The sequence below is a fragment of the Charadrius vociferus genome, unplaced genomic scaffold, assembly GCF_000708025.1.
Source record: "Charadrius vociferus isolate BGI_N301 unplaced genomic scaffold, ASM70802v2 scaffold126, whole genome shotgun sequence".
NCBI lineage: Eukaryota > Metazoa > Chordata > Aves > Charadriiformes > Charadriidae > Charadrius > Charadrius vociferus.
The window spans coordinates 1,779,148-1,805,458 of NW_009648894.1; the positions used below are offsets into that span (position 1 = coordinate 1,779,148).

Below are 26,311 nucleotides of genomic sequence, written 5' to 3' on the forward strand. Positions count from 1 at the left end.
GCTGTGAAATTCATCTCTAATATCAGGAGAGGATTGTGTAGAGACAACATCCCAGCGTTATTCTTTTTCATGGATCACACCGGCACATGTCGAACATGGCAGTACTTAAGCCTTTTCTGGGGGATGAGAGATTCAGAGTGTAAACCACTGTCTCTGTATCACATGGAGAGTAAGCAAAAGAGAAATTTTGTGGCAGTTTTGTTTGTTTCTTATAGACATGTATTTAAAATACAAGCAAAAAGTTTTAAAGAATATATTTGCGTTGATGTAATCTGAGCCTGTGCTTGTGCACCTAGCCTGAACAACGCTGAGAAGCAGCGGCATTAGATGTTATTGTACAGTGTTGTCTCCATGTAAGCAGATAAATTTACGACTGTCTGAGAATGACAACATGATTTATAATCTCCAATATATACTACAATCCACCTGCCAGGAGCAATGCCCTGTGTTGGCAGGCTCTGGTTAAAGCAGACAATTTCAGCTGATAAAAAGACTAGACCAATGCTGGAAAGGGGCAGCAGGAAAGAAAATAATATCACTTTTTTTTTTTTTTTAATTTGTGCCAAATGTGTGGTTTAATACAGACAGAACACATCCATTGCTCAAGCTTTTTAAATAACTATTTAATTTCACCTGGAGATTGCAGATTTATCTATATGAAAGCTATTCAGAGGGTAAACAGCAGTGAAAACCAGATATGGGAAGTGATTTTGCAATAAAAACCTATTATTTCTTAAGTAACTAGTTATAGTGCAGATAACTAACTAGTGACTATGTAATGCTGTTACAGTCTGATTAAAGGCAATGAGAGAAAACATTAATAAACAAAACTCTCCACCCCCACAAAAAAACAAACCCACAATCTAGCAAAAACTAAGGTCTCTGTGGAAAAATCCAGCAACTGTAAATATATTCAGACCTTTTATTAGGTGTTCTACTGATACATAACCCCATCTGTTCTATCAACAGAGTTGTCATTTAAGCAAAAAGCTTTTTTCTGTGAAATTAACAGGTCTATCTTAAAACTAGATATCTCTTCTATACTTTATTGCATTATTTCCTAATTTTACAGAAATATGAAATCAGTGCCATTTCTGAAGGCAAAAGAATTTTGCTACCAGCTGTCATTACAGCTGCACTGTCAGGTCATTCCTTAATCTTTATTTAGTCCTCCAGAAGTTGCAGCTAGAGGCTATATCTGAGACATAAGTGTACTTCAAGAGCAAATCAAGCATCAACTCTAGTGCATGTTCCACAAGTAGGAAAATGGAGGGAAGGAAAGAATAGAAGAAAGAGAAACACAAGAGGGGCAAGGACAGCAAGGTATGTAAGATTGGACCAAAAAAAACCAACAAAAAAACCCCAAACAAACACAAAATAAAACAGGGAAACAAGAACTGAAAAGAAGATGGACAGGCAGACAGACATAAAGGACTGGTTCTTTACTGTAAGCTGATCTAAGCTGAGGCATATCTCTTCAGTGAGCTTTTTTCCTTTGCTTCAACAGTTCAGATACTGAGGTACTGATACAACATTCTTGAGTAGGTTCACTTTATATTTTAAATGGTAATTTGTATTAGTTCAATCTCCAACATTCCCTAGAGGAACAGAAAATGGCAATAAGCCCCTTTTCTCACTAGTGAAATGCTCTCTGCGCTATGCATACCACTTGGAGTACCTGCACCAAACCTCCCTCAGTGGGCAAGGTGCCAGCCCTGTGCCCCAGTGTCCCATCTTTTTAATTCTAGTTCACAAAATTACTAATTTTCACTGGCGTATCCAAGTTTAAAACAACAAGAGTTTGTTTATGGGGAAGGTTACTTATTCTGATGGTCACTTTTTACAAAGCACAGCTCCAGACTCAAAAGCAGCAGGCTGAAACGCAGGACTCAGTAGTAATTTGAACTCTGATCTCCAACGGTCAGTAATCAATGTACTTACGTCGTGGTTCATTGTTTCAAGCTGTTTCTTTTTCTGTTGTGTGAATGTCTCATGTCAGCATCAGTTAGAATTAAACCATACGCGTTCAGGTGGTTTGACCTTTAAATAAAGTTAGGTTGAAATACTGGTTTTGTCCTAGAGAGAATTCCTTTTTTTTTTTTTTTCTGGAAGAAATCTTAAGAGTTTTATTTTGTTTAATGGTTATCTAAGTGGATAGTCATTTCCCTGTTGAATATAGCTCCATGTCCTTCCTTCAGTGCCAGGAGTAGCTTCATGATTTGTCTCACTGGGGCTTTTAACCACCAGTGTTATTTTATGATAGCGGGAAATCTGTTACCAGAAAACTATTATTTAAGAAGGTGGGAAAAGGTAGCATAAAAAAGAGCATAATTGTTTGAAATGCTGAATTTCAGGCCTGACCGTCTGCTGTGAGTACATACTTCTGCTTCATTGCTGTAACTGAATGAATCTGTGCCATAAAATAGTGTGAGCTACATACCAGCCCTCAGTGAATTCTGCTGGGGCCTATTTCACTGAAGAGTAGATACAAAAGCAAACGACACAGCAAATATTTTCCATATACGTCTGCATTTCCTTGTGATTGGATAAAATACACTGAAAAAGATCTGCCATGTACAAGACTATCACACCGGTTTGAATCAGGAGGAATTTTAGTGAAGCCGTAAAGTGATTTGTTTTTCAAATCAGTGTAATTGTTAGTAGAGTAACTTCAAAATTTGGGTTCCTTCTGAGGGTTTTAGGATAGGAGCCAGACCAAAAAAAAAAATAAAATCAGGCAGATCAGACAGGTTTCATGTGCCCACTAATTTCAATGAAGAAATATTTGCTCTGAAATTCCGATCATCTCTATTTAACATGACTGAAGCATTAAGGTAATATTTTCTGTCCCTGATACAAAGCTCACCCTTCTGCTCCCACTCTAACATCAGATGCTGCTTGTTTTCTGTTTAAACTTTTAACAGCCAGCATTAAGGTGTTGTTCTTCTTGCCTAACTGTGTAACAGCTAAATGCACCTATCTAACCTGAACTTGTCACTGTTACAACCAATGGTAAAGGACCCAGATGAGGATTCCTCTCTTTATTTCACATAGTCCAAGCTTATGGACTGTCTGTAGGTACTCTCAGCTGGTTAATGCTAGAAAAAATAAGTCCCACTCTAAACCTTAAAATTGGTCACCATAGTTTCATTGTGTACCTATATAAAAAGCAATTAGATACACTGACCGGGTCTTTCCTTCTAACAGTTACCTTTTCTTATCAACACAGGCTGTAATTAGAAACTCTCATTGTGGCTCTAAGAGCAATGAGTAATCACAGTAGATCATGCTGGGGAGCTGGGAGTAGCTGATAGCACACCCTTGGAGCAAAGAAACGAGAAAATACATGTAGAAAATGATGACGCCAATATACGAATATTCTTCCAAATTGCCATCAGTTAGCACTTTAAGCTCTGCAATCTCTAAAGAGTTTCATTCTCTGTTTTAAGGAGCTCTCTCCAGTACATATCGTTATGTTCTAAGACTTACTATGGCAAGGATTCCCCCAGGTCAGTTAAGAACTATGTGACAAATAGCTTCCTTATTATTAGTTTAAGATGTATTTCCTTTCAGTTTGATTGAATGTTCTAGAAGATAGATAGCAACACGCAATTTTTCTTCCATTTGGCATATATCATTTTGTTTACCTTCATCATATCTGCTCCCACTCATCTTCTGTATACATTAAATCTGATCTTTTCAGTCTCTGCCATAAGATTTTAATCACTGTAATCTCTAATGTCTTCTGTCTTACTCTTTATGCATAGTGCATGCTTTTACCTAAACAGTGAGCAGTTACTTTTATTGAGTAATCTATGAGGATGCATAGATCTTTTCTCAGAGTACTTACATTTAATTTAGAATCTGTTTATACCGCATATTACCCTGCCTCATGTTGATTGTTTTGTATTTGCCAGTTATGAATTTTAGCAGTTTTCAGAATAGAAGCTTTATCTGAGTCCTCAAATCCAGGCCCTTGTTATCACACATGGTCACATCATATATTTCTATTCAGAAATTTAGTTAGCTTTCTTTTGTGACCAATTAAGGGGAATTCTTGGCTTACATATTGCTCTCTACTGTGCTGCGTTACTGGGAGTTTCCAGCATCCAAGAATCTTTGGAGTATGTGGTACCACGTACAGAAGATACCGGCTGACTCTCCTGAAGCAACATGCTGTGAGAAATGCAGGAAGGTTAAAAGCCTTGACCTTCTGTTTGGATGCTTTCTAATAATTTCCTCACAGTTTCTTCATAGCCAGTTTATACCCGTTTGTGCTTGTGCCCATATCCTCCATTAACCTAAAAAGTCCCTCAATAACTCTGTTGTCTATCCTGCAAATTGTTTCTACAGAAAAGCCACATGCCTTTCAGCTTTAGTTTCAGTAGACTAAACAAGCTGAACTGCTTTGGAATCCTCTTGTGAGACAGACTTTCCATTTTTCTGCTCACCTTAGTAGTCCTCCTCCACCTTGTTCCATCTTCCTGAACAGGAATGGTCAGGACTGTGCACACTGTTTCAGAGAACATCTGCTTCTCTCCCAGTGGGTTAATGTGTCCTTATCTACATCCTACAGCTTCTTGACATTCAAAGTTACCATCTGCTTCACCTGTCTTTACCAAGGGAGGCTTCTTGTCCCACAGCTCCTGTGAGCTTAACCACAAATGGAATAATGTGGGTCCTAACTCCAGCTACAGCCAGCAGGCAACAGGGTACACTCATCATAAGTATGATATCTTCTAAGGCCATTTGCACAACATTCACTATTGGAATTTTGTATACTTTGATTCATCAATAAAGACTAATCAGAGAGTATTTTTTTTGTCTTTGAGTACATTGCTAATAATAGAGTACAAACAGATAGCTACATTGCTGAAGTAGAGGTTACTTTTTCCCCATATGAAGAGTTGCTGTTCTTATCATACTCATAAGTATCTAGTGAAGCTTATTTGGATAACACTGATTGCCAAGGCTAGTGAGCAGAGAAACTTCTACACTGATACAGCAGAGGGATGTAAATCCTTGATTTTCTGCAAAGAACTAAGTTGTACGTTGGGTTTTTTTCCTCTGCCGTATCCTCTGTCACCACTCCTGGAGTAGCCTGAGCTTCAATGGGTATGGCACAGCTCCTGAATAATGTCAGCCCTCATGTAATAACACTGGTGTAATGTATTATAAACATAGCAAATGTGTTATAAACACAGCAATCACAAACCTAGGGTCACGAGAAGATAATGGCTTGGTGCAGTGTGGCAGATTCATAAGTAAGTACAGTCTCTAGAGGATGCTACAATGTGTACAGTCATACTCAGAGGAAAATATAACTACAATCATCTATATATTACTGCCTTAATTTACAACTACCAATACCATGCACACTAAAGTTAGCTGACTAACTGTTGGTTATTCTGAATGTACACATGAGCTAACAGATTAGGTTTTCTGTATGACAAATGTTTTGGATAAAAATAAGAAAGCAGATAATGTCTCACAGCAGAGAAAAGGTGGACTTTGACCAAGACATATTGGTGAGAATGGCTGAGAGAGCTCTTGCAAGTAGGAATGGTTAGTTCTGCACTTCCCATTTGTTAATTGTTTTCTGTCAGTAACTGAATGAGCTATGTTATGGACACTTGTAGACAAAAATAGAAATCAATGCCGTTTTTACATTTATCACATGCTGAGTGTACCTCACTCCCAACTACTTACGAAATTTCTGTGGGCAGAAGCCTCTTTGGTCACTGTTGTTTGTCTGGTGGCCAATTTTTTTGTTTTGTCTCCATTATCTGTTGATAGATTCCATTTACAAATTTGTGTAGATTTAAATAAATAAGTAAAAATAATTATTCTGTAGGCATTTCCATGATCACACAAGTTCATTTACATTTCAGGACATTTTTCTTAATGTTCAATCCACCGTTTAATGCAGATCTTTTTTAACATAAACAAGATTGGCACTTAAATTATTAAATCTGAAGAAGTGCAGAGGAGATACTGAATGGATATTTAGTACTTAATGCTCTGAATGCTGCTAGATTAACATCACATATGATTTAATACTTTTTTTAACCTTTTATCAGGTTCAGCACAAAACATGAGGGCTCTTGAGAAAAGTGAAACCAATATATTGACAAAAGTGAGCAACTTTCAGAAATGAAAATGCAGAACGCTGCTTTATGCTGAACAACCTTAGTCATTATGAAACGTTAGTGATTACTGCTTGGGGGCAGAGGGGGGACAAAAGAAAAAAACCCCAAAGCCAACAGATTTCAGCATTCAACTTCCCACATGCATCAAAGTCTTCCTTGAAAATACAGCTTGTTGGAACGTTTTCTTTCCAAGTTAATGAGGAACTATGTTCATGCTCAGTCTTGGAGGTCACAGACTTGATTCCCTACTGTAAAACTCCTCTCTTGCCATTTGCCCCTACCCAAGAGCCATATGTAATACTGATGCATTAGAGTGATAGAGTTTATCTATCTCAGACTGGAGAAAAAAAATTGCAGAAGTAAGGAATCAGACGCCAGGAGGAAAATGAGCAATCAAGTACACATCTGTATTTATTTTGAGTTTTGCATATGCTACTTTTAATACAGCACAAAGTTTGATGTTCTGAAATGCAGCAGTGTATCAACCAGACATGTCCTTGTAAATTAAACCTGCCCTGAATGAACATCAAAAACAACAGACATCTTGTCTGGTTTTTATTTTCCGTTCTGAGTGAAATGAGCCATAACCCCAGGCACAGGATGCAGCAACACAGGCAATGCTAAGTTCATTCCTCTGCATTACCAATATCTATATTAGGAAATAATGAGTCGGAAATCCTAGAAACAAATTTGGAGGGTTAACGTTCTCTCCTCCAGGGTGACTCTCCCATAAGAACTTGCTAATAGCAGAAGACATTTTGTCAGGCAGGATAGATTAGGATGTGCACTGGGATGGAAGTATTCAAATGCTATTTCATCTGTCTTTCTTGCTCCTCCTGTTTCAACTATGAGGAGCTTCCTATCTGAATGGATTGCAATGGCTATCTCTGTATTTCAGATAAGCTTAAGACTCATGTAAAATGTGCTGCTGCTAATTAGTCAAGATGTAATTAGTCCAAGGAAATTAATTGTACATAAATAATGTGGAATTTCAGCTTCATGGCTCAAGAGATAAATTCAGAGCCTTTTCAGAGTTGTCTGTCTTAAAAATAAAATAGCAGAAAAGGATTATTAAGGAAGCTCTTCAAAATTCCCATTACCCTGCTAATGAAGATTTAAGACATTGCCCAGAAGACATGGTTGATCTGCACTTTGTAAGGTCCTTCCACCACATCAGCATTTGCGTATCCCCAGCTGCTCTCATCAGAGAGGAAGCTAATAGTGACTTTGAAGAAGCAACTTATCTGCCTCCCAACTGAACATAAAGTACTGTAAGTACCGTCCATGCACAACAGTGTGTAGGTAATTAAGAGCGTTCTCCTTCATTAATTGGACTTCAAGTGAGCCATCTCTTGGGTGCGTACCACAGGCTGCTCTGACCTACCTGGAGCTGTTAGGGTAATTGAAGTTCATTTCAGGATTGCATGTGTCAAGGACTGCACAGTAGAAAGGTGAACTTTGACTTCATTTCCTATAAAGCTGCCTGATATTATTACTGTTCTTCACTGATACAGTTTTGCAGTAACAGCCAAAGGCCCAAGTCTGGGGGTCAAGACTGTACAATTGTGATTGCAAAAGCACAGGAATATGTATGCTGTGCCCTCAGTACAAACAACCAAGGAAACCTCTTCCATGTCCTCAAAACCACTATGAACCAATATTATGCTTGATTTGGAATTTGCTTTTTGCACCTTTTTTCTGGATAGTTTTGTTTTATCTCTTGATGAAAACAGAGAGACTTCTTTTACCAACCACCCAGTCCTACATACGTTGGACAGAAAGTAAAGTCTACAGGAAATGTCACTAGATGAGAATAATATCATTTCCACCACTACCTCACACGGTTGCAAAGGATGGCACAGGTCATTTGGCTGCAGAGTCAGGCTCAGAGACGTGGGCAACATCTACCTCATTCCTTCAGGACAATAAGTTCTGTGTTTTGTTGTTTAAGTTTTGCTTAGCTTCCAAAATAGTTTGATTGGTTGGTTATGGCCTGCAATGTTTTCTGGATTTTGTTTAATATAAAATGATATATAGTGGAATAACATTTTCAGACCTGTCAAATATTCTCAGTCTTCTGGATTTCTTATCATAACCTCCTAATATCCTATAGAAGACCAGGCCCAAAATATTTATCTGTTTTGAAAATATCCCTCAGATTTTCAATGAGTGAAATAACTGGAGTAGCTTGTTTAGAATCATTTATATTTTGTTTTAAATTCATGGTCTAGAACTGTTACTGACTCTAATTTGAGTTATTGGCAGATACTGGTGCCATTAAAAATCTCATTCTATTCTCCCCCCTCAAGTTAGAGAGCGATTTCTCCACCACAGCTATCACTGTAGTCAGCTCGAGTTTCTACAGAGGCTAGATATAAAAGGATCAAAATCTTGTAAGCCATCTATAAAACAAGACTGTTTTGGATATTTAAGACAAGTCCCCCCCACCCCCCAACCCATTCTTTGGATGGACAGGAATGCTTGGTTTCAATAAAAGCCAGAGGCAGTGTTTCTATCAGCTAAGAGCCAAAGATGTTAATGAACAATTTTCCCGTGTTTTTCTTGCAGCCTTGCTGAAACTTACAGGCTTCTCAGCTAACTGTAGCTCTTATTTTCTCTTGTTTGGTTTTTTTTTTGTTGTTGTTTTTTAACTTGAGAAGATGGCATTTTGTAAGTAATGAACTGCCAATCCTTAGGAAGAGTTGAATGACTCTCCAGTTTATAACCTGGATTTTTCTGATAGTCTTACCTCGGTGGCAGCGATGATTGCTAAGTTCCCCCGCCAAAGACAAAAATGAACAAATAAATTAACGTGTGAAGATACAAATGGGAGTTCATAACCAACTGATATACTCACTCTTCAAGTTTTTTTGCTGTTTAGAACTCCTTTTCCATCCTGGTCTTTGAGGATGACCTGTGTTGTCTTTACTATCTCTATCTTTTTTTGCCTTGCCTCCTCCCTCTCCCTATAAACCGTCCCCATGCTTTTGCTTTACAATATTTTTTCTGCCTATTTGGTTCTGAATTTTTTAATCACTTACCAAGTTTCAGAGATACTATCTCTGTTCGACCTTGAGCCATTTTTTTGCCTGATTTTTTTTTTTTTTTATAAGTAATTGCAGTATTATAAGGTGACACTTCTGGTAACGACCTAGTTCCGCACAGTGGAAAATCACTTCCCTGGACAAAATTACACATGTTGATAGTCTGACATCAGATTCCTAAGTGGCATGTGTCATGTAACATAAAACAATACTGTTCAGGTTCAGAGATTTGGAGGGGAATAAATGGCCAACCTAAAGTAGGTAGTAGTTGATTAAAAAACCTGTAAGAATGTTTAGGGGGATAAAGTAGTTGTGTGTAAGACTAAAAGGTGCTTAACTTTTTTACTCCTAATTCAAACACAGATAGCATGTATATGTGAAAATATTTCATCAAAAAATGGAAACATCGCATATGAAGATATATTTAGTTATTACTGGGTAGTCGGATTTTCCCATACTCTTACCAATACACACACTTGCTTTATGAGAACTACCTCTTGGCAGCTCTGAGTGGAGCCATGCCCCGGTGGCTTCAGAGCAGCAGATGGCCCCTCTCTTGTCATGTCTGAGTAGTGCTTGTGCACAGCTGCAAATCTGTTTTCTCCTTCTTTTTTTTTTTTTTTTTTACAGTCAAGTAAGTTCTGCAGTGACAAGAAAGAGGGCAATTTTGGTTAAAAGCATATCTAGCACAACAGAAAATCTGGCAAGTGGGGAGAAAGGAAATTATACAATCGAGAGCAATCAGAAAATGATTTTGATGGGTGATTACCATCAGATTGCAATGTTTCTACATGGATCCGCAGGGCTTGGTATGAGCCCAACTGCAATTTGACATTTGTATAAAATCATCAGTCCGCATAAAAGAACAGCTTATGAATGACATGATTTTTTGTAGTATGCTGAAGAAGGACTGAAGGGACCAGGTATATTCTGTCACTGAATACAATGGGTCTCCAGCTCAGCCAGAGCCGTCAGCCAAAATTGTGCCACTTTTTCTTTAAAATCAGCATATCAGAATATGCTACTGGCTCCAGTCTCTAAAGCTAGGATTCATTAGTATATCAATTATTAACCTTGAACAAGGTAACTCTCTAACCAGAGAAAACTCAGGTCTGTGAGGTAAAATGGATTAAATAAATCTCTCTCTGCCCACTGTGTTTGAATAGGGCTGGTACTTTCCTCCCAGCATGTTCTCTGCCCGCTATTTTCCAATGGTCTCCTGAGTTGCAACAAATCCCATATCAGTCTCTTTTGGTCTTTAGTGAAGTCATCTTCCTGCTGTCGTGTCTGCGACTGGGATATAGATCTGCTTTCTGACGTGCCCTGATCCTATCAGGATTCTCCTAAATTTCAGACACTGCAGACAGATCCTTGCTGCTCCTATCATCCTACCCTTCCTCTCCCTACATCCACCACACTCATTTTCTGGGAAAATGAAATACTGCTCTCCCTCCGGGCTGCCTCAGTTAACTCATTGTGCAACTGCTAGGAGAAGGCACAGGGGCAATACCATATGCTAAACCATGGCAACCAACATGAAGTTCTCTCTCACATGTTCAAATAAAATAGCCTTAATATAAAGATTTAATTGTGGATATGTGAGATTTCATGTTATACATTTAAGGGCAGGAGAGGAAAACACAGTTATGAAATAGATATTATTTTATAAAAATTGGACTATGAAAAAAAATGTTGATGTTACAGTGAGAAAGCAACTCAACATACAATCCACCCCCATTAATAGTTTGTAAAACTGTAAGGAGAGAAATTATGAGAAGTAAACCTAATTTCCAATTATGCAACATTAGTAGAACTGAAACTGGATTACCACCATCACTTCTTTGTTATGCTCCTTTTTTAAAAGAAAAGTTGAAAATATGTGAAGCTTATAAACCACCAGCTATGCAGATAATTTAAAAATTGGTAGAAGTCATTCGAGTGTGACATTCAGGGTGGGGTTCAGCTCAGCAGGTGGGGTGCTTGAAATGTCGGTATCAATATGTAGCTATACCTCTAACAACCCTTTACACTAGTCATCATTTAGGTTTTGTAAATGTCTGTCTCAGCAGAGGCAGCCGACCCTCACCTGGGTCTCCAAGGTCCCTTCATTCTGATGAAGGCCACAACAAAAGCAAGTAGCCAAAAACTAAACCCAGAAAAAAATAAAGTGAGTAATGATAAACACTTTTTTGGTGACTGAGGTTAACTGTTAAGCCACAAGAGTAAGGTAAAACATCCAAGCTTGTGTCAGATTGCTTGTATTTTGCTTATCTCATATCAAAACTGGATTTGAACCAAATAGCAAATTTAGAATAATTTGACATGGCTGCGGTTGTTAGCTCAAATGTAGTGCTTTGGTTTCGAAGAGGGGTATCATTTATACAAGAAAATAGAAAAACAAAAGAGAGACTGATTAGGTGGGGGGAGAAAAACATCTTTCTTATCTCTAATCATGTATCTTTCTCCACATTAGGGTCCCAGATCCTCAGCTGAGAAATGTATTTAACCCTCACATGGGGGATAATGAGGAAGTAATTCAAATTCCTTTTGCTGTGGGAAAACAATATGATGGCAACATGGGCAAGGCAGCCAATTCTAATCTTTGAACTTTTTTTTTTGTTTTATTTTTCTCTCTCTTAGGTTTGTTTTTTGAATTTCTCACTTACATTTCATACTATTAACTTTGATGCTCTTTGTGATTCTTTTGTGAGCTTTACTCACTGGCAAAAGTACTCAGAAGGATTTGCATTTCTGGTGTGCTTGTCACTGTTTATGATCCTGCGTCTCCCTTTCTAAAAAATTGTTGGTTTATTCACAGATGTGGAAAAGAATGGAAAGGAAACCGTTGCCACATAAGCACCAAGCCTCTTCAGCCTCCAAGTCTCCTTCGAAATGGTGGGTCTGTAAAAAGAAAGAAATATCTTTCAATTCATTCTTTGAGTGTTTCCTTTTACTTATTTCTGTCTTTGATTGCTCTGATTTTGCAGATATTTGGATCGGGTTGTGTATCGGTTTCTTGCTGATTAAAATTACAGCTGCTGCCTTGTATTTCCTTTCGAAGAAGAAAGTGCCAAGAACGTAAGTGAAACTTTTATTTTGTGTAAAGCAGACACAAATGTGGCACAAAGCAATGGCGAACTGCCCAGTCTCTTTGGTTTCAACTTTTAAATCACCCCACAGTCTGTATGGCTTCATATGCAACACCAGGCATAAAACCTTGCTTTGCAACAAAAGCTGACCTTAGTGGACCTCAGTCTGGAAACAATGAGTTACTGCTTGAGTGCTTAGAATGTTTTGATTGCAACATTGTCTGATGATCCCTAAATTATAAAATTCACCATTTATCCTTAACAGCAGCAGCCCTGATTTTTGTACATGATAGTAAAATGAGAAAAATAGAAGGTATTTATTGTTTCTCGAAACCTCTGAGGCCAAATTAGTCTCTTACAGGCATATTCAAAGCTCTTCCTGAAGCTACTGAGTAAAACATGCACTTGGGGGCACATTTTTGTCCTAAATATTTCAATATTTACACATATGTGAGAACTTTCTGGTGATAATTGGATGGAATAAAAGTGTAGGGAGGTTCTGTTTTAAAATATTAGGGGGGTTCATAAAAAGCTTTGATAGACTGGAAAAAAATGCAAGCTATGAGACTGCAGAATTATGTGACCTTTTTTTTTACAATCCATAGTGTTTGCCCCCTCTCCTTTAGTTACTGCAAACAAGGTCACAATCTGACTTTCTGGTTTGATGTTTTATTAGTCAGCTTAATCAGTGGTTCTTTAGAAGGGTCTCACCGATGTCACCTTATCCATTCCTTCCACCCATTTGCCCTATCACTTCATCTCACACCCATTATCCAATACTGCCATCTTGCACTAGGATCAACCCGGTACAGACCTCTTGGCTTGTGTTACAAGTACCTGTGATGCATGAGTGCCCTAGATGGTGATTTTTTATTTTTCAAAATCTATATTTCTTCCATCCAGTACTATGCTTGCTATTAGTACTGTGCAAATAACAACTAAATTATCTTCTGATATCTTACAGCATAAAGTGCATCTTCAGTAAAGGCTAAAAAAAAATCAGCAAAACTGGTGGTGGTTTATTTCAAAATTTATTTCAAGTGCTTTGAATAACAGTAGTAGTAGCACTGGAGCTATCTCTCCATCCAATTATTGGATTTCAGAGTTTTTTTAAGATATGCCTTAGACTGTCAGTTCATTATTTCACAGATGTATTTCATAGCCCTTCCTGTCATCCCTCTGATAATCTCTGCTTTCTCTCTCCATCTAAATTTAAGATTTAAAAAAAAAAAAAATTGTTGTTTCTTATTTTCCTCTAACACTTGTATTTCTTCTCTGTCCATCTCTTGACTTACTCTGCTAGATCCTTCTCTGACAGCAAGTACCTACCACTGTCCCTTCCTCCCTTTCAGCAATTCCTGTTGCGCATTGCCGTGTCCATTTTCATGTTGTTAGATTTCCTTCACCCCTCATTTTCTTCTCCAAAATTCATCTTCAAAGCTGTCTCTTTTCCTTTAAACTTGTGATTTGCTATAAACCTTGCTCTCTTTGGGGATGTTGTTATCTCCCAAACTATCTACTAAACTGCACAGACTCCTGTCTGATGTTTTTTGCTGCTGTCCCATCTCCTAACATTGCATGCTACCCCTAACAGGTAGTTGTCTATGGACACAGAAGAAAAATGTTGAAACAGGAACATTAAGTCATTGTGCTACTGTTAATCCAGTGCATAGCTTCACCTACTTTATGTCTGCTTCCTCTTCTTTAAAGAGGGAATAATAGCATTTCCTTATCTTACTTCACAGGGGCTTTAAGTCTTAATTCATTCATGTTTATACAACCTGCTAAGGTACACATATGGAAAGGCACCTCAGAAGTGCAAGATTAGTTGTATTGTAAGAGTTGCTTCATTATTTGCCATTTCAATTAATATTTTTGAAAAAAAAGAAGTCTGATATTTTTTCTCAAAACATGTTTGATGGTGTTTTAATCAACAAATGATTTTTTTTTTTTTACGCTACATCTCCTGTGCTCAAAACACTCCCTTTTACCTTTTTCTTTCATAAATATCTGCTTAAGGGTTACTGCACTGCCATCCACTTCTCTTCTACCCACATATCTGTATTCCAGGAATATTTGTTTCCTTTCTTGTAGTTATACATGTTAAAAAAATAGAGAACTTTTTGTACATGAAAAGGTACCTTGTTGCAATATGATGCCAAACACTAATAGGTATGTAATAAAACAGGGCTGAATGAGGATCTTCTTACTATGGCACTAAGAAATTATTACAGCCCTGACATGAAGAGAATCAGAGCTGTGAAACAGAGGGTTAGACAGTTTACACAGAAAAGCTCATTGTGGTCTTGATTGTTTTCACTGGAGCTGCCAAAAAGGTAATTTATGATGATGGAAATTCTTGTGGTTCCAAGTTTTGGCTATTAGGAGCTGACTAAGATTGTCATATCATTTTGCCCATGGTACACAATAAAAATTTTTATTTTCTTTTTTTTTTAATCACAGTTGACTTAACATGTAAATTAAACTGCATTTTATAGGCATCTTATCAAAAAATAATCTAGCTAATAAATGGCAATTTGATTGAAATTGTGAAATTGTGAAAACAATGAAATCTGAAACTTTAAATTGGAGAAGATAAGCTCCAGGCAGTTTGCCTCTCCCTCTTCAACTACCTAGTGCCTAGCATGATTTGGTATAAAAAAGTCAGAGCTGGAAACATAGTAGTAAATGAAAGCAAGTTATTCCTTAACTGCTTAATCAGTAATCAGAAGTGACTAGTCAAAATGCGGCCAATGTTATCATACTGAAGTTTGGATCTTTGAGATAAGGCTTTAGAATAAGAAGTGACTTGTGTTTGCATAAGTCTGTAAAATGTACAATGTGACAGCACCACACAGAGGCATGAGATTTTACTCCTGATTTTTTTTAAGAGGATTTGATGAACTAGAGGAATTTAACTGTGCACATGAACAATACTTTCTTACAATTCATTTTTGCTTCAAAGGCTTGTGTCCACTTCTAGCTTTCCTGGGTCATGTTGTTTTCTTAAAGTCATGAGGCAATAGAGGCACTGTAGGAGTGCCCGCTTGGCCATTCTTTCACAGGGAAACTTTCATAGACTTGAGCCCATATTTACCATCTTTTGATAAGTTCTTTTGCTGGCTATTTTTTAATAATTTCTACTAGCATCTCCTTTTTTCTTACTGGTATAGAACCACACATACAGGCATTGGCAGATGGCCCTCCAAAGGCACATTAACAGTTGTAGGTACTAGCTCCACAGACTTTTTAAAATGGAGTGCAGGTCCATCTGTGCCTCAATAGAAATAGCACAGGAATGTATACAAGAATCATAGAATCATAGAATGGTTTAGGTTGGGAAGCACCTTGAAGATCATCGAGTTCCAACCCCCCTGCCATGGGCAGGGACACCTCCCACTAGACCAGGTTGCCCAAGGCTATGTCCAGCCTGGCCTTGAACACCTCCAGGGATGGGGCCTCAACAACCTCTCTGGGAAACCTGTTCCAGTGCCTTACCGCCCTTAAAGTAAAAAACTTCTTCCTAATGTTTAAGCTATACCTGCCCTCTTCCAGTTTAATGCCATTCTCCCTCATCCTATCGCTACATGCCCTAGTAAAAAGTCCTTCTCCAGCTCTCTTGTAGGCCCCCTTTAGGTACTGGAAGGCCGCAATAAGATCTCCCCGGAGCTTCTCTTCTCCAGGCTGAACAGCCCCAACTCTCTCAGCCTCTCCTCACAGGAGAGGTGCTCCAGCCCTTGGATCATCCTCGTGGCTCTCCTCTGGACACACCTCCCTTGACCTGCTGGCCACACTTCTGATGCAGCCCAGGATACAGTTGGCCTTCTGGGCTGTGATCACACATTGCTGGCTCATGCTGAGCTTCTGGTCAATCAGCACACCCAGGTCCTTCTCCTCAGGGCTGCTCTCCAGCCATTCTCCACTGAGCCTGTATTTGTGCTTGGGATTGCCCCGACCCAGATGTAAGACCTTGCACTTGGCCTTGTTGAACTGCGTGAGGTTGACTTGGGCCCACCTCTCCAGCCTGTCCAGGTCCCTCTGGATGGCTTCCCTCTCCTCCAGCGTGTCTACCTTGCCAAACGGCTTGGTATCATCGGCAAACTTGCTGAGGGTACACTCGACTCCACTGTCCATGTCTGCAACAAAGATGTTGAACAGTACAGGTCCCAGTACTGACCACTTGTCACTACTCTACACTTGGACATCGAGCCATTGACCGCAACTGGAGGAGAAGTCTGAGAGTCCAACAGCACTAATTTTTTCACCAGAAAAACAGGTAGCAGGCAGTAGGGGTACCCTGGTTACCCCTTAGACAATTGCTGGCCAAGAAGTTGTCACCAACAGCAGTGAGAACCTGACAGTTACATTTGTCCTGCTTTTTCTTCACTGGAAGGATTGATAGTGCCTCACCCCCTCTTTCAACCCAGAAAGAATGCCCTGCTTTCCCTTTACTATTTCCCTCTTCTTCTTCCTTAGCAAGATTTTCATGTCTCCTCTGCAGGCTTTAAACTCTACAGTGCCTGAGTGGGAGTTACTGGAAGTCATCATATAAGTTTATTTCCTAATAGACAGAAGCAGCCCACCACATGGCTTGGCAGCAGTGTAATTCATTACCACGATGGCATTCAGATATGCAAGCTACTTCCCAGCTCCCAGCTGGGGACATGTGAAACTTTTGCATAGAAACCCCAAATCAGAGGAAGTTCATAAGTTTCTCACATTCCTGTTCATGCTCCAGAGATGATGTTTTCTAGCCCAGAAGGGAAAGCTGGCAGTTACTCCGCTCCTTCAGTGACATCTGTCCCTACTGACCAAATAGAAGCAAAGTTTCATTTTAGCTTCCATTTTATTGCAGCTGCCTTCTCATGCTTCATTTTACTTTTAAAAGTGAGAATCAAACACCTTCCACCCAGCTAAGCTATGCTTCTCTGCTGTTGCCTTCAAAGCAGTCCATGTCCCTGCATCCTTTCAGCTTATTTCTTTCCTATTCTTGGTCCGTGCCATCAGCTGCAATGCTAATGTACTACAGCTGTTATCAATCCTGTCGTCATAATAAATACAGAACATTAAATTTTCCAAAGTGTATCAATAATGTATCTTGCCATGCAGGCAACAGAGCGAAAAACTGAGGTGCTCTGAGAAAATATTTTAAAATGATAGAAAATCATGGGAAAACAGGACCAAGAGAGGCCATTTTTCATCCTGCCACAGGACAGAATCAATTGTATCACTTCTGGGTTTGCACTTAAATACCTCTAGCAACACGAGTTTGATGGCATCCTCCGGCAATCTTGGTACCCTAGGTAGAAAGAAAGTTTGCTGTTAGTTTTCTGACTGCTAATATGTCTGTTTACAATTTAAGTTCATTTCTATTCACCATGGACAGGAATAGATCATTCCATTTCTCCTTGCAAAAAGCTTTTATGTACTTGAAGGCAGTTGTCATGCCTCCTTACAGGCTGCTTTCTTTAGGCTAAACAAGCTCAGTGCTTTTGGCCTTTCTTCATGGTTAAGGTTTTCTTACAATTATGATGATTCCCAGTTGCTGTTGGACTTTCTCCAGTTAGACCATAGACTGCTGGAGGTCTGGTGTGGGGGAACAGATAGCGTATTCCAGGGGAGGCTCTCCAAGCGGATCCAAAGGACTGCCAGGGGTTGTTGCTGGCTATGCCTCTCTTCTTATACCCCAAAGTGATAAATGGAATGACAACAGAATGACATTTATTGAACCGTTTTCAGCTTGTGAACTGGAATGGAGACAGGTACTGGTTTTGTAGAACAAGAAAAAAATGTGCAGTTTTATGAGAAAAAGAAAAACAAAACTAGGAAAACAGCAGCCATAACTGTTGTTTGGGAGTTGTTTTATTAGTCTAATGTTGCTGTCCAAATCCATTTCTTCTTCTGTAGAATACTCTTTTTTCTTAATGCCATAGTCAGGAGTCTTCAGTGTTTCTGCAATGTACATCTCACAACTACCACACATACGAAAAGTTGCAAAGAAAGAAGAGGTGACATGCTGAAAGAACAGAGCCAGTGTCTCGGTCTATAGCCTTCAAGATCACCAAGATGAAAGATGCAAAGGACTAATTTTTAGGAAAAAAAAAAAAAAGTTTTCTAAAGTGACTCAAAAGCTACAAAGTGCAGACATAGGAAGCCCAGACAGCATATTAACAGCAAATCAAGCATCCAGGTGACTTGTAGATGATTCTAAATGCAGCTTTTGGCAAGTGTTCCCTCCTTGCATCACACCGCCCGTTTCTTCTGTATGTTGTGCAAAATATAGCTTACTCCTGCAAACCTAAATTTAGTTTAAATGTTTTTGTAAATGTTTTGGAAATTGAGGTCTTGAGTTACAGTTTTTGTTTAGAACAGAATCTTTAGAACATCTATAAAGAATTCTTTTAAGCGATTATTTTAATTAGTAGCTGAATTGTAATTGAATCTTTGTTCCACTAGCATTTTGTTATTGTTGTTACCGACCTGATGATAAACATTCTTCTGGTACTGTATTTCCTACAAATTTGTGTACTGTCGAAAAGAAATATTTGCGTTTTCATTGGAAGATACATTGAAAAGCACAAAATTCTGAGCTATTGCATACAAATGAATGAAATCGAGATACTTTAATTTTCCATTAAAAAACATGATGTTGCTCAGCAGTCCCTTTATACAGTGGCAGGTATTTTGTGGAGCATACAACTTTCTCCCATCTCTGTGAAGCTGCAGCAGAGAAACCTATGACAAGGCAGTAGTTTCTGCTACTAAAGAATGCAGATGAGCTTAGCAAAGCTGTGACCCGTGTAACCTGATCCCAAGATGATTAATCCTCTCCTTTCCTACTGTGGTATTTCTGGTTATGTTAGAAAACCCAGTTCTCTCTGAGCTGCCTTACCCACATGTCTGAGTATTTTTTATTTTTTTTTTTCCCTAAACCATCTGATTCTCAGTATTTTTAACCCTAATTACTCCCTGCTTGGTACAGCTTTCTGAACTTGGCATTTATGGGTTTTCTTCATAAATGGGATTTACAAACACTTCACATTGATTAATTATTCTTCAGTGTAATTTTTGAGTGATGAGTTACCCTTTGATGAGCTACCCTTGCCCTTACTGTACAGTAGTAACACATACATAACTTCACATCGTTCACATCATGAGACCTTGTGATGGGCACATTGCTCTTTACTGTAGCAAAGTTCACATCATGAGACCATAAAGAGCAATGGGCACATTGCTCTTTACTGTAGCAATAAGCTATCATTTTCTATCAGGGAAATGTTTCACTTTTTTCAATTAACAGCAAATACTACAAGAATAAGCTTAACTCAGGTCACTGCAACACGTTTAGTTAAACTGCCTGATCAAGCAGTTTAAAATTAGGGTGTAAACTGATGACCAGATGGCAACACTCACCCCACTGACTAAAACTGCATTTTTATGCTTTCCTCAGCAGTATCTATACTGGTGACAGAGTACTGGAGCAGCCATACCATTGCTTTGCTCTAGTGAGGAAAGCTTCATACTTCTAATTAGCTAAAGATCTATTGTGTTGAGTTTACTTCTAGGGATGTATGTACAACATGTAAAGTACTGTGAATATGTCATCTCAGTTCCCCAGCACAGACTTCTTCAGGCAGTTACTACCTCATTCAACTGATGGGTTATAGCAGTAGTGTAAACATGTGATGAAATTTTCACTTGTATATTTTTTGAGGTCTTACGAGTCATTCGAAAATATTTCCAAAATTTTTAAGGATAATTACTGGTATCCCTTAGAAAGAATTGTTTGCTACATTCACAAACAATGTGTAACCATACACATGTTTGTATAAATAGATTCATATACAGGAGAGATAGATAGATAGATAGATAGATATTCATCTATGTGCATATATGTGTAACATATATGTTGCATGTAAGGTAGTATATTCAAGGTTAATTCCAAAGCCTTGCTTTGGCAAAAAGGTTCCTAAAACCAGGATAGAATTGAGAAAGTTTATTCTCCACTTCACTTAAATCTGGGGTGCATAAATTCAGCTAGTGCCCATATTTTGGGCTGTTAAATTCCCATATTCACTGATTAGCTGCCCGATTACATATGCTCTTTCATGATTCAGACCTGAGGTAGAGGGACACCTGAAATCTGCTGGTCGACCTGAGCAAGACTCAATTTGTCTACCTGAGACTACCTCACACACATAAACAGGACTGATTTCAGCACTAAACACAGCAACCACAAACACACTGTTGAAGAACTCCACCAGCACTCCTTTTGGTGCCCACAGCTTGGCACAGTATCCTGCTGGTTAGTTATCATTCTTGCAGAGAAAGCTGGACATCTGTGTTCAGCGCCCTTCCTGCCCATGGGACAGACCTAAGTACTCAGCATATTCTTGCCCAGATAAGCAATATATACATCTTGCACAAATTGCTTAAGTTCAATGGGGGAGTGAGGGATGAAAGAGAATCTGACCCATCCCTATCCTTATCATTTCCTATTGGCACATTAAAGGTGGTTCCCACTGTGAATTGTGTGATTTGCATTGCCCTTTGGATGTGTCTCCACTGACTGTAAGCAGAATCGATGTACTTAATTCCATATCATGCTGTTAGGCCCTACAGTTGCTTTGTGATGTCTAAATGAGACACCAAAATGAAGGCATGCAGATCCGGCCCTTTGGGCACTAGTTCAGAAACAGAGCCAAGTTCCTTGAAAACTTCTTATCTGAGTTTGCTTCTGGCCTCAGGTTTTGTGAGCCATGGTGTGATTTTAGAGTAAAAAATCAATCCTGTGTACATTTTGTGGACTTTATTAAGGAGGATTAGTATGCAAATATACACTTAGCAGGCAGATAAATAACCTAACATATTATAGCATCAGAACAGCATGATTTATTATGGTTAAGATTAAGATCAAATGAACAAATCAACAGGTTCAAATATTCAGTTGTCCACATTGCTGTGTCAGGTAATTAAACTAAATTATGAGGCTGGCATTAGAAATAATTACTTTCCAGAACTCTCGTCGTGAAAGATTTTAAGGAGACATGTCTGTTTTAGCCTAAAACCCAAACTTAGGTTCTTGCACTGATTTAACTCATAGGGTGATATATTTCTGTAGCCTACCTGTACCTTTCTCCGAAGCATCCATTCTGGTTTTAGTTCTTTGCAAAAGAAATCATGCAGTGTGTCTCTCCTGTGGCTGCTGCTGAGGAACAACAGCTTCCCTTCCCAACATCTCCATCTGCTGCGTCTCCATGACTGCTCTTGTCCCCTCATTCCTGCCTGCCACAGAAACAGAGAGCCTGTCTATCAGTTTTTAGGGAGACACTGCTTAAACCATCTGTAGGAGCAGCTTTGAAATAGAAACACTTTTTAACGCAAGAAAATCCGTCTCTCAATCATTGAGATTCAGTATTAACTTTAGGGAACCTTTTATTTTAGAACACTGAACAAACACAGATTTCTTCGTAGACAAAAGTATGTATATGCTCTTATTCATAAAAATATTAGTGAAAAAAAAACAACTAAATGCATCTCTTCAAAAGCAAAGATTAAAAAAAAAGAAAATGTGCTTCTGCTTCATTCTTCAGTAATTTTAACTAATGTAGCTGTTGCTTTTTATGTGGCATTGGAACAGTTTTGATGATTTCAAGCTTCGTGCAATATTAGCAACCAGTCATCTATATGGAAAAAAAAAGTAGATTTAGGCAAAAGATTCGATCCCCAAATATGTGAAGGCCTCTGTCAGGAAAGCATCTTTAAACTTCTAGCAGAGGTAATGGATGTGAGACTCATAATTAGTACAATTTGTCCTATTCATCTATTATAAATTACTTAAGGCATTGTGTTCCTTCACGAAACCTTTGCATTACAATAACTTCAGTGATCCTTTAAATATTTCTGACTTTGTAGCAAAAAGTATGGGAAGCTTCTATAGCTTTAAAAATAAGTCTGATTATTTTGACCTAAAATGCAAGGTCTTTCTTAATTCATAGGAAAAAAGAGTTCTTATAATAATTAAATAACTAAACCGTTCTTGAATTCAGAGCTCAAGACCATGTTAATTACTGAATTGTTAGTGTGATAGTAGCTAAACACAGAAAGAACACGAACTCATCACATGCAAACGCATTATAGAAATGCAACTAATAGCTAACAGCTATTAACTATGTATATTAACTAATAACTAATAGCTAACTTTACCTAATACCATATTTAAAATGTGGCACTGTACCTGCATTTTATGAATACTGAATAGCTCTGTGCATATCCAAAAGCATATCTATTTTTAGCAGCAAAAAATGAAAAATTATTATTTAAACCTACTCATGACAGAACATTGTTTTCATCCCATTCAAGTAAAGCTCATTCGGAAATATGTTTAGTCATTGATATTTTTTGACTCAAGCCTTTTCAACCTGAAACTGTTTGGTTCTTTGACAACCTGTGTGATATTGTGGGTGGTTTTGTTGTTTGCTTGACTTTTCAAGGAAACTGGAGAAAACCACTAACACTTCATTTGCCAACCCATTATATGAAGACCTTACCTCATCTGGGAAAGTAAAGGTAAGTAGCAATAGCTGCTTCCATACATTCAGAAAAATGTGAGACTCTAGTCCTCAAATAAGTTTTCTATTTAAGAAACAATTGTAATCCCTCACTGAATGCTATTTAATACAAGAAGTAAGAATTAAAAATTGCTGCATATCTCAGATCAGTTCCACTGCATTTTCAAAACACAGGCAGATTTGAATTCAACACAGTTTTGAGAATGTCTTGGTGTTTAATACTGACTGTGGGCTGCTGAATCTGAGAAAAACAGGGTTTTGCATGAGATATTTAGCCAGACATATAGAGAAAAAAGCTCACTGAGACTTGTCTCCTTTTCTTCTGGGGAAAAAAAAAAAAACAAACAACAAACAAGCAGCAAATAAAGCAAACACCCACCAACAAAAAAAAACCAACAACAGAAAATGCATGATTGAACACCCAAGTTGCCTTTGCACAGTCACTGGACTTTAATAAAATAGTTTATAACACTTCCCAATACCTTAAATTTGCATTACTCTTCCCATCACTGTAACATTCCCCTTGAAACTAAACAAACACTTAGTCACACATCTCCCTGATACCATTTGTTGATCGTAATTAAGAGACTGCTAGAGTAACAAAGAGGTTTGTGAATAAAATATATATCTAAAAGTGAATATATTGCAACAGAAGATCTCAAGGCAAGATTTAATTATCAAATTACAGTGGTAGCTAAAATTTATGTTCCACATTTAACAAGAGAAATATGATTGATTTAAATTGCAGCTATCTCTGCTATTTGATTTATCATTGAAAATAACACAAAGAACTTTGGAGATAAAAGGAGCAAAAAACTATGTTTAAAACATCCTTCCTGCCCTCATTTTGATACTACCCTTATTAGCATTGAAAGAACTAGGCTTGGTTTGAAATAGAAAATAAAACTTCCTTGTCCTTTCCACAGTCAGTAATATAAGGTTCCACTGCAGCTTTGAATAGGATTAACTATGACATGCCATTTACTTTCTATAAAAGGTTCCTTACACCTGATTTTAGAGACATTAGATCAAATTAATTCACTTACAGGTTGGGGTTTGTGAGAGCTCCAAGTTGGAAACATTCCCATCACAATCATGTCCAATTTATCAGGACATTTTTATTTTAGTTAAAATAGATTCCTGACAGGCTTCATTTAATAGCAAGTTGGAAAACAGAAGCACAGTGTCAGGAGAGACATTTTCATAGAAGACAGCCCCAGGCACTGTGATTGAAGTCCAGTGCTGTACCAGACTTTCCTCTGTTTTCTTTAAGGTCAGGAAAATACATGTTTTCACTGATTCTTCCTTTAAAAGGGAAAACAAGTTATGAGTTTTCTCTGAGTTTGATGAGCCTTAAATCTGAATGGTGTATCACCAATCAAAAGATATGGTAAAACACAAGCAACAGCTCTTATCTCCAGCTGAACACCCACAAGTTATGCACTTGCGGGCATCTATAAGTTTCACAGAGCAAGACCAACTCTCCCCAGACCTTTCTGAACACCAAAATCATGTGGGCCTAGTGTTGCCATACACTCACCTATAATATTGCCTTGTAGTTTTGGATCCATAGAGTGTGTTACTCAGCCAGCCACGTGGAAGGATATTTTCAGAATGTTATTTACAGCTCGCTAAAAATATTCTGAAGCAGTTTTTTTCTTTTTATAGTCTCCTGGGTACGCCACCTCACCCGCTGTTCAAATCAGTGTTTCTCCATGGCATGAGGTATGTAATAACATGTTCCTCTTCTGAAGTAGGGTATCTGTTGGGCTATTAAATAAAATTCATTTGCAGAGGAAAGGGGGAAAAGCCACTTAAAGTCAATGGTATATTGCTACTCATAATGTTTGCACCTCTGGAAATCTGAGAAAGATGACAAGGGTTGGATTGACTGTCAAGGACCTCATAATAACAATTTCATTAATGTTAGCTACTTGTTACACTATCCAGTATTTCAACACTTTCCAGTAAGGCAGATGGTGAAGAAAATGTTTAGAACTACAGAAGTCCTTACCCGAAGAATTCATATTATCTCTTTTCTCACACATTCCTCATTCAAGAAAATTAGGACTTGTCATCTAAATTACAGTGCCATGTACCAAAATTAGTCACCCACTGCAATTACACTATCGTACACAGATTCTCCCAATGTGTGTTAGAACAAGAGCTCTGGAAACAAGAAAAACAGAAGTGGGAACAGATGAAGAATGTTAAATGGGTTGATCAGGTGTATGTGACGGATAACGGTTTCAGTGGAGCTATGTTAATTTTTATCTGCTGAAAAACTGGTCTTATAAGTTTAGAGATTTTACAGTATTCTTTGAATTTAACATACTATGTTACTTCTGTAATGAATTTACAGCCATTCATGTGTCCATTGCAACAAATGATTTGAATGCGCTGGTTTGTAAATTTAATTCTTTGTTTTTTGTTTTAGTATCCATTTAATGAAGATGTGAATGCTATTTCTTTTCCAAATCCTCTCTATGGTGAAGCATCCGAAGACATGGAGAAATTATGTAGTTCCTTGAAAATAGACATAAAACAGGGTCAATATTAATTGTAACTCTTTGCTTGAAGATTTGTTCTAAAATCTGAAATATGTCATGATACTGTAGTGTTTATAATGTGAATGAATAAGTCTTCACAGAATAACTCTTTTATTAAAATAATTATGTTCAGAAAGTGACTTTATACTAAAAATGGAATCCATACATAAGTAAATCATATATATATAGTCTTCTAGTCTTCTGTCACTTCTGTTAGTGCAGAAAGAGATTGGTAACTATAACTATGAATACATTTTACATTTGTACAGTTCAAATTCCAGTATGTTAATAAAATGTTTAATCAAATCCAGATTCTTGAGGTTTGAGAATCATAATTTTATGTCTATTATTTGAGAAATCATGGCTTAAATATTTCTGTAATTTTGCCTTAGAAAGGGATTTTAAATGGCTATTTTAGTGTTCCAAGGGGCAGAAGCAATACAAAAGTCTTTGTATAATTAGAAACATATAGAGCTAAATCAAAGATGGTCATGAATCATGGTTTTGCGTATCAACTCATCGTGTGATTCATCAATATGACATAGTGGTATGTACAACTACTTTTAAAAAATATGTTTATTATTAACCTTGATAGCCATATCCAACAAATTCCCTTCTGGTCAGCTCTACGGTGCTTACCACAGAGCTACTGATATATTTAGCTTAGTGGTTTACAGAGGGTGGAAACTAGCATGTTCAGGAAACCGTATTTCTGCTGAATAGGTTGACCTCCCACACAGCTGAAAGTTATATCGTCCCATGCCTATGTGAGAAAGATACTGAGGGGGAATTCTGGATCACCTCCTGATTTTGAGCGTCATCCTCTGTGATACCAGGCATAGCTTGTAACAGTGTTTACACTTTAAATAACGTGACAATACGTCATCTTCCATAATGCCCACCTGAATT

The 26,311-nt window shown here is 37.9% G+C and overlaps 1 protein-coding gene across 1 annotated transcript in view; it reads left to right on the forward strand.

The window, feature by feature from the left end:
* The window catches only part of MALRD1 (MAM and LDL receptor class A domain containing 1), a 268,564-nt gene extending 243,151 nt beyond the window's left edge, over positions 1–25,413 (forward strand). The window contains exons 36-40 of the mRNA XM_009887147.1: positions 12,012–12,088; positions 12,181–12,271; positions 22,776–22,851; positions 24,522–24,578; positions 25,291–25,413. Coding sequence (XP_009885449.1) covers positions 12,012–12,088; positions 12,181–12,271; positions 22,776–22,851; positions 24,522–24,578; positions 25,291–25,413 — 424 coding nt within the window. The remainder of the gene's footprint in view (positions 1–12,011; positions 12,089–12,180; positions 12,272–22,775; positions 22,852–24,521; positions 24,579–25,290) is intronic.
* The last annotated feature ends 898 nt before the right edge of the window (positions 25,414–26,311 follow it).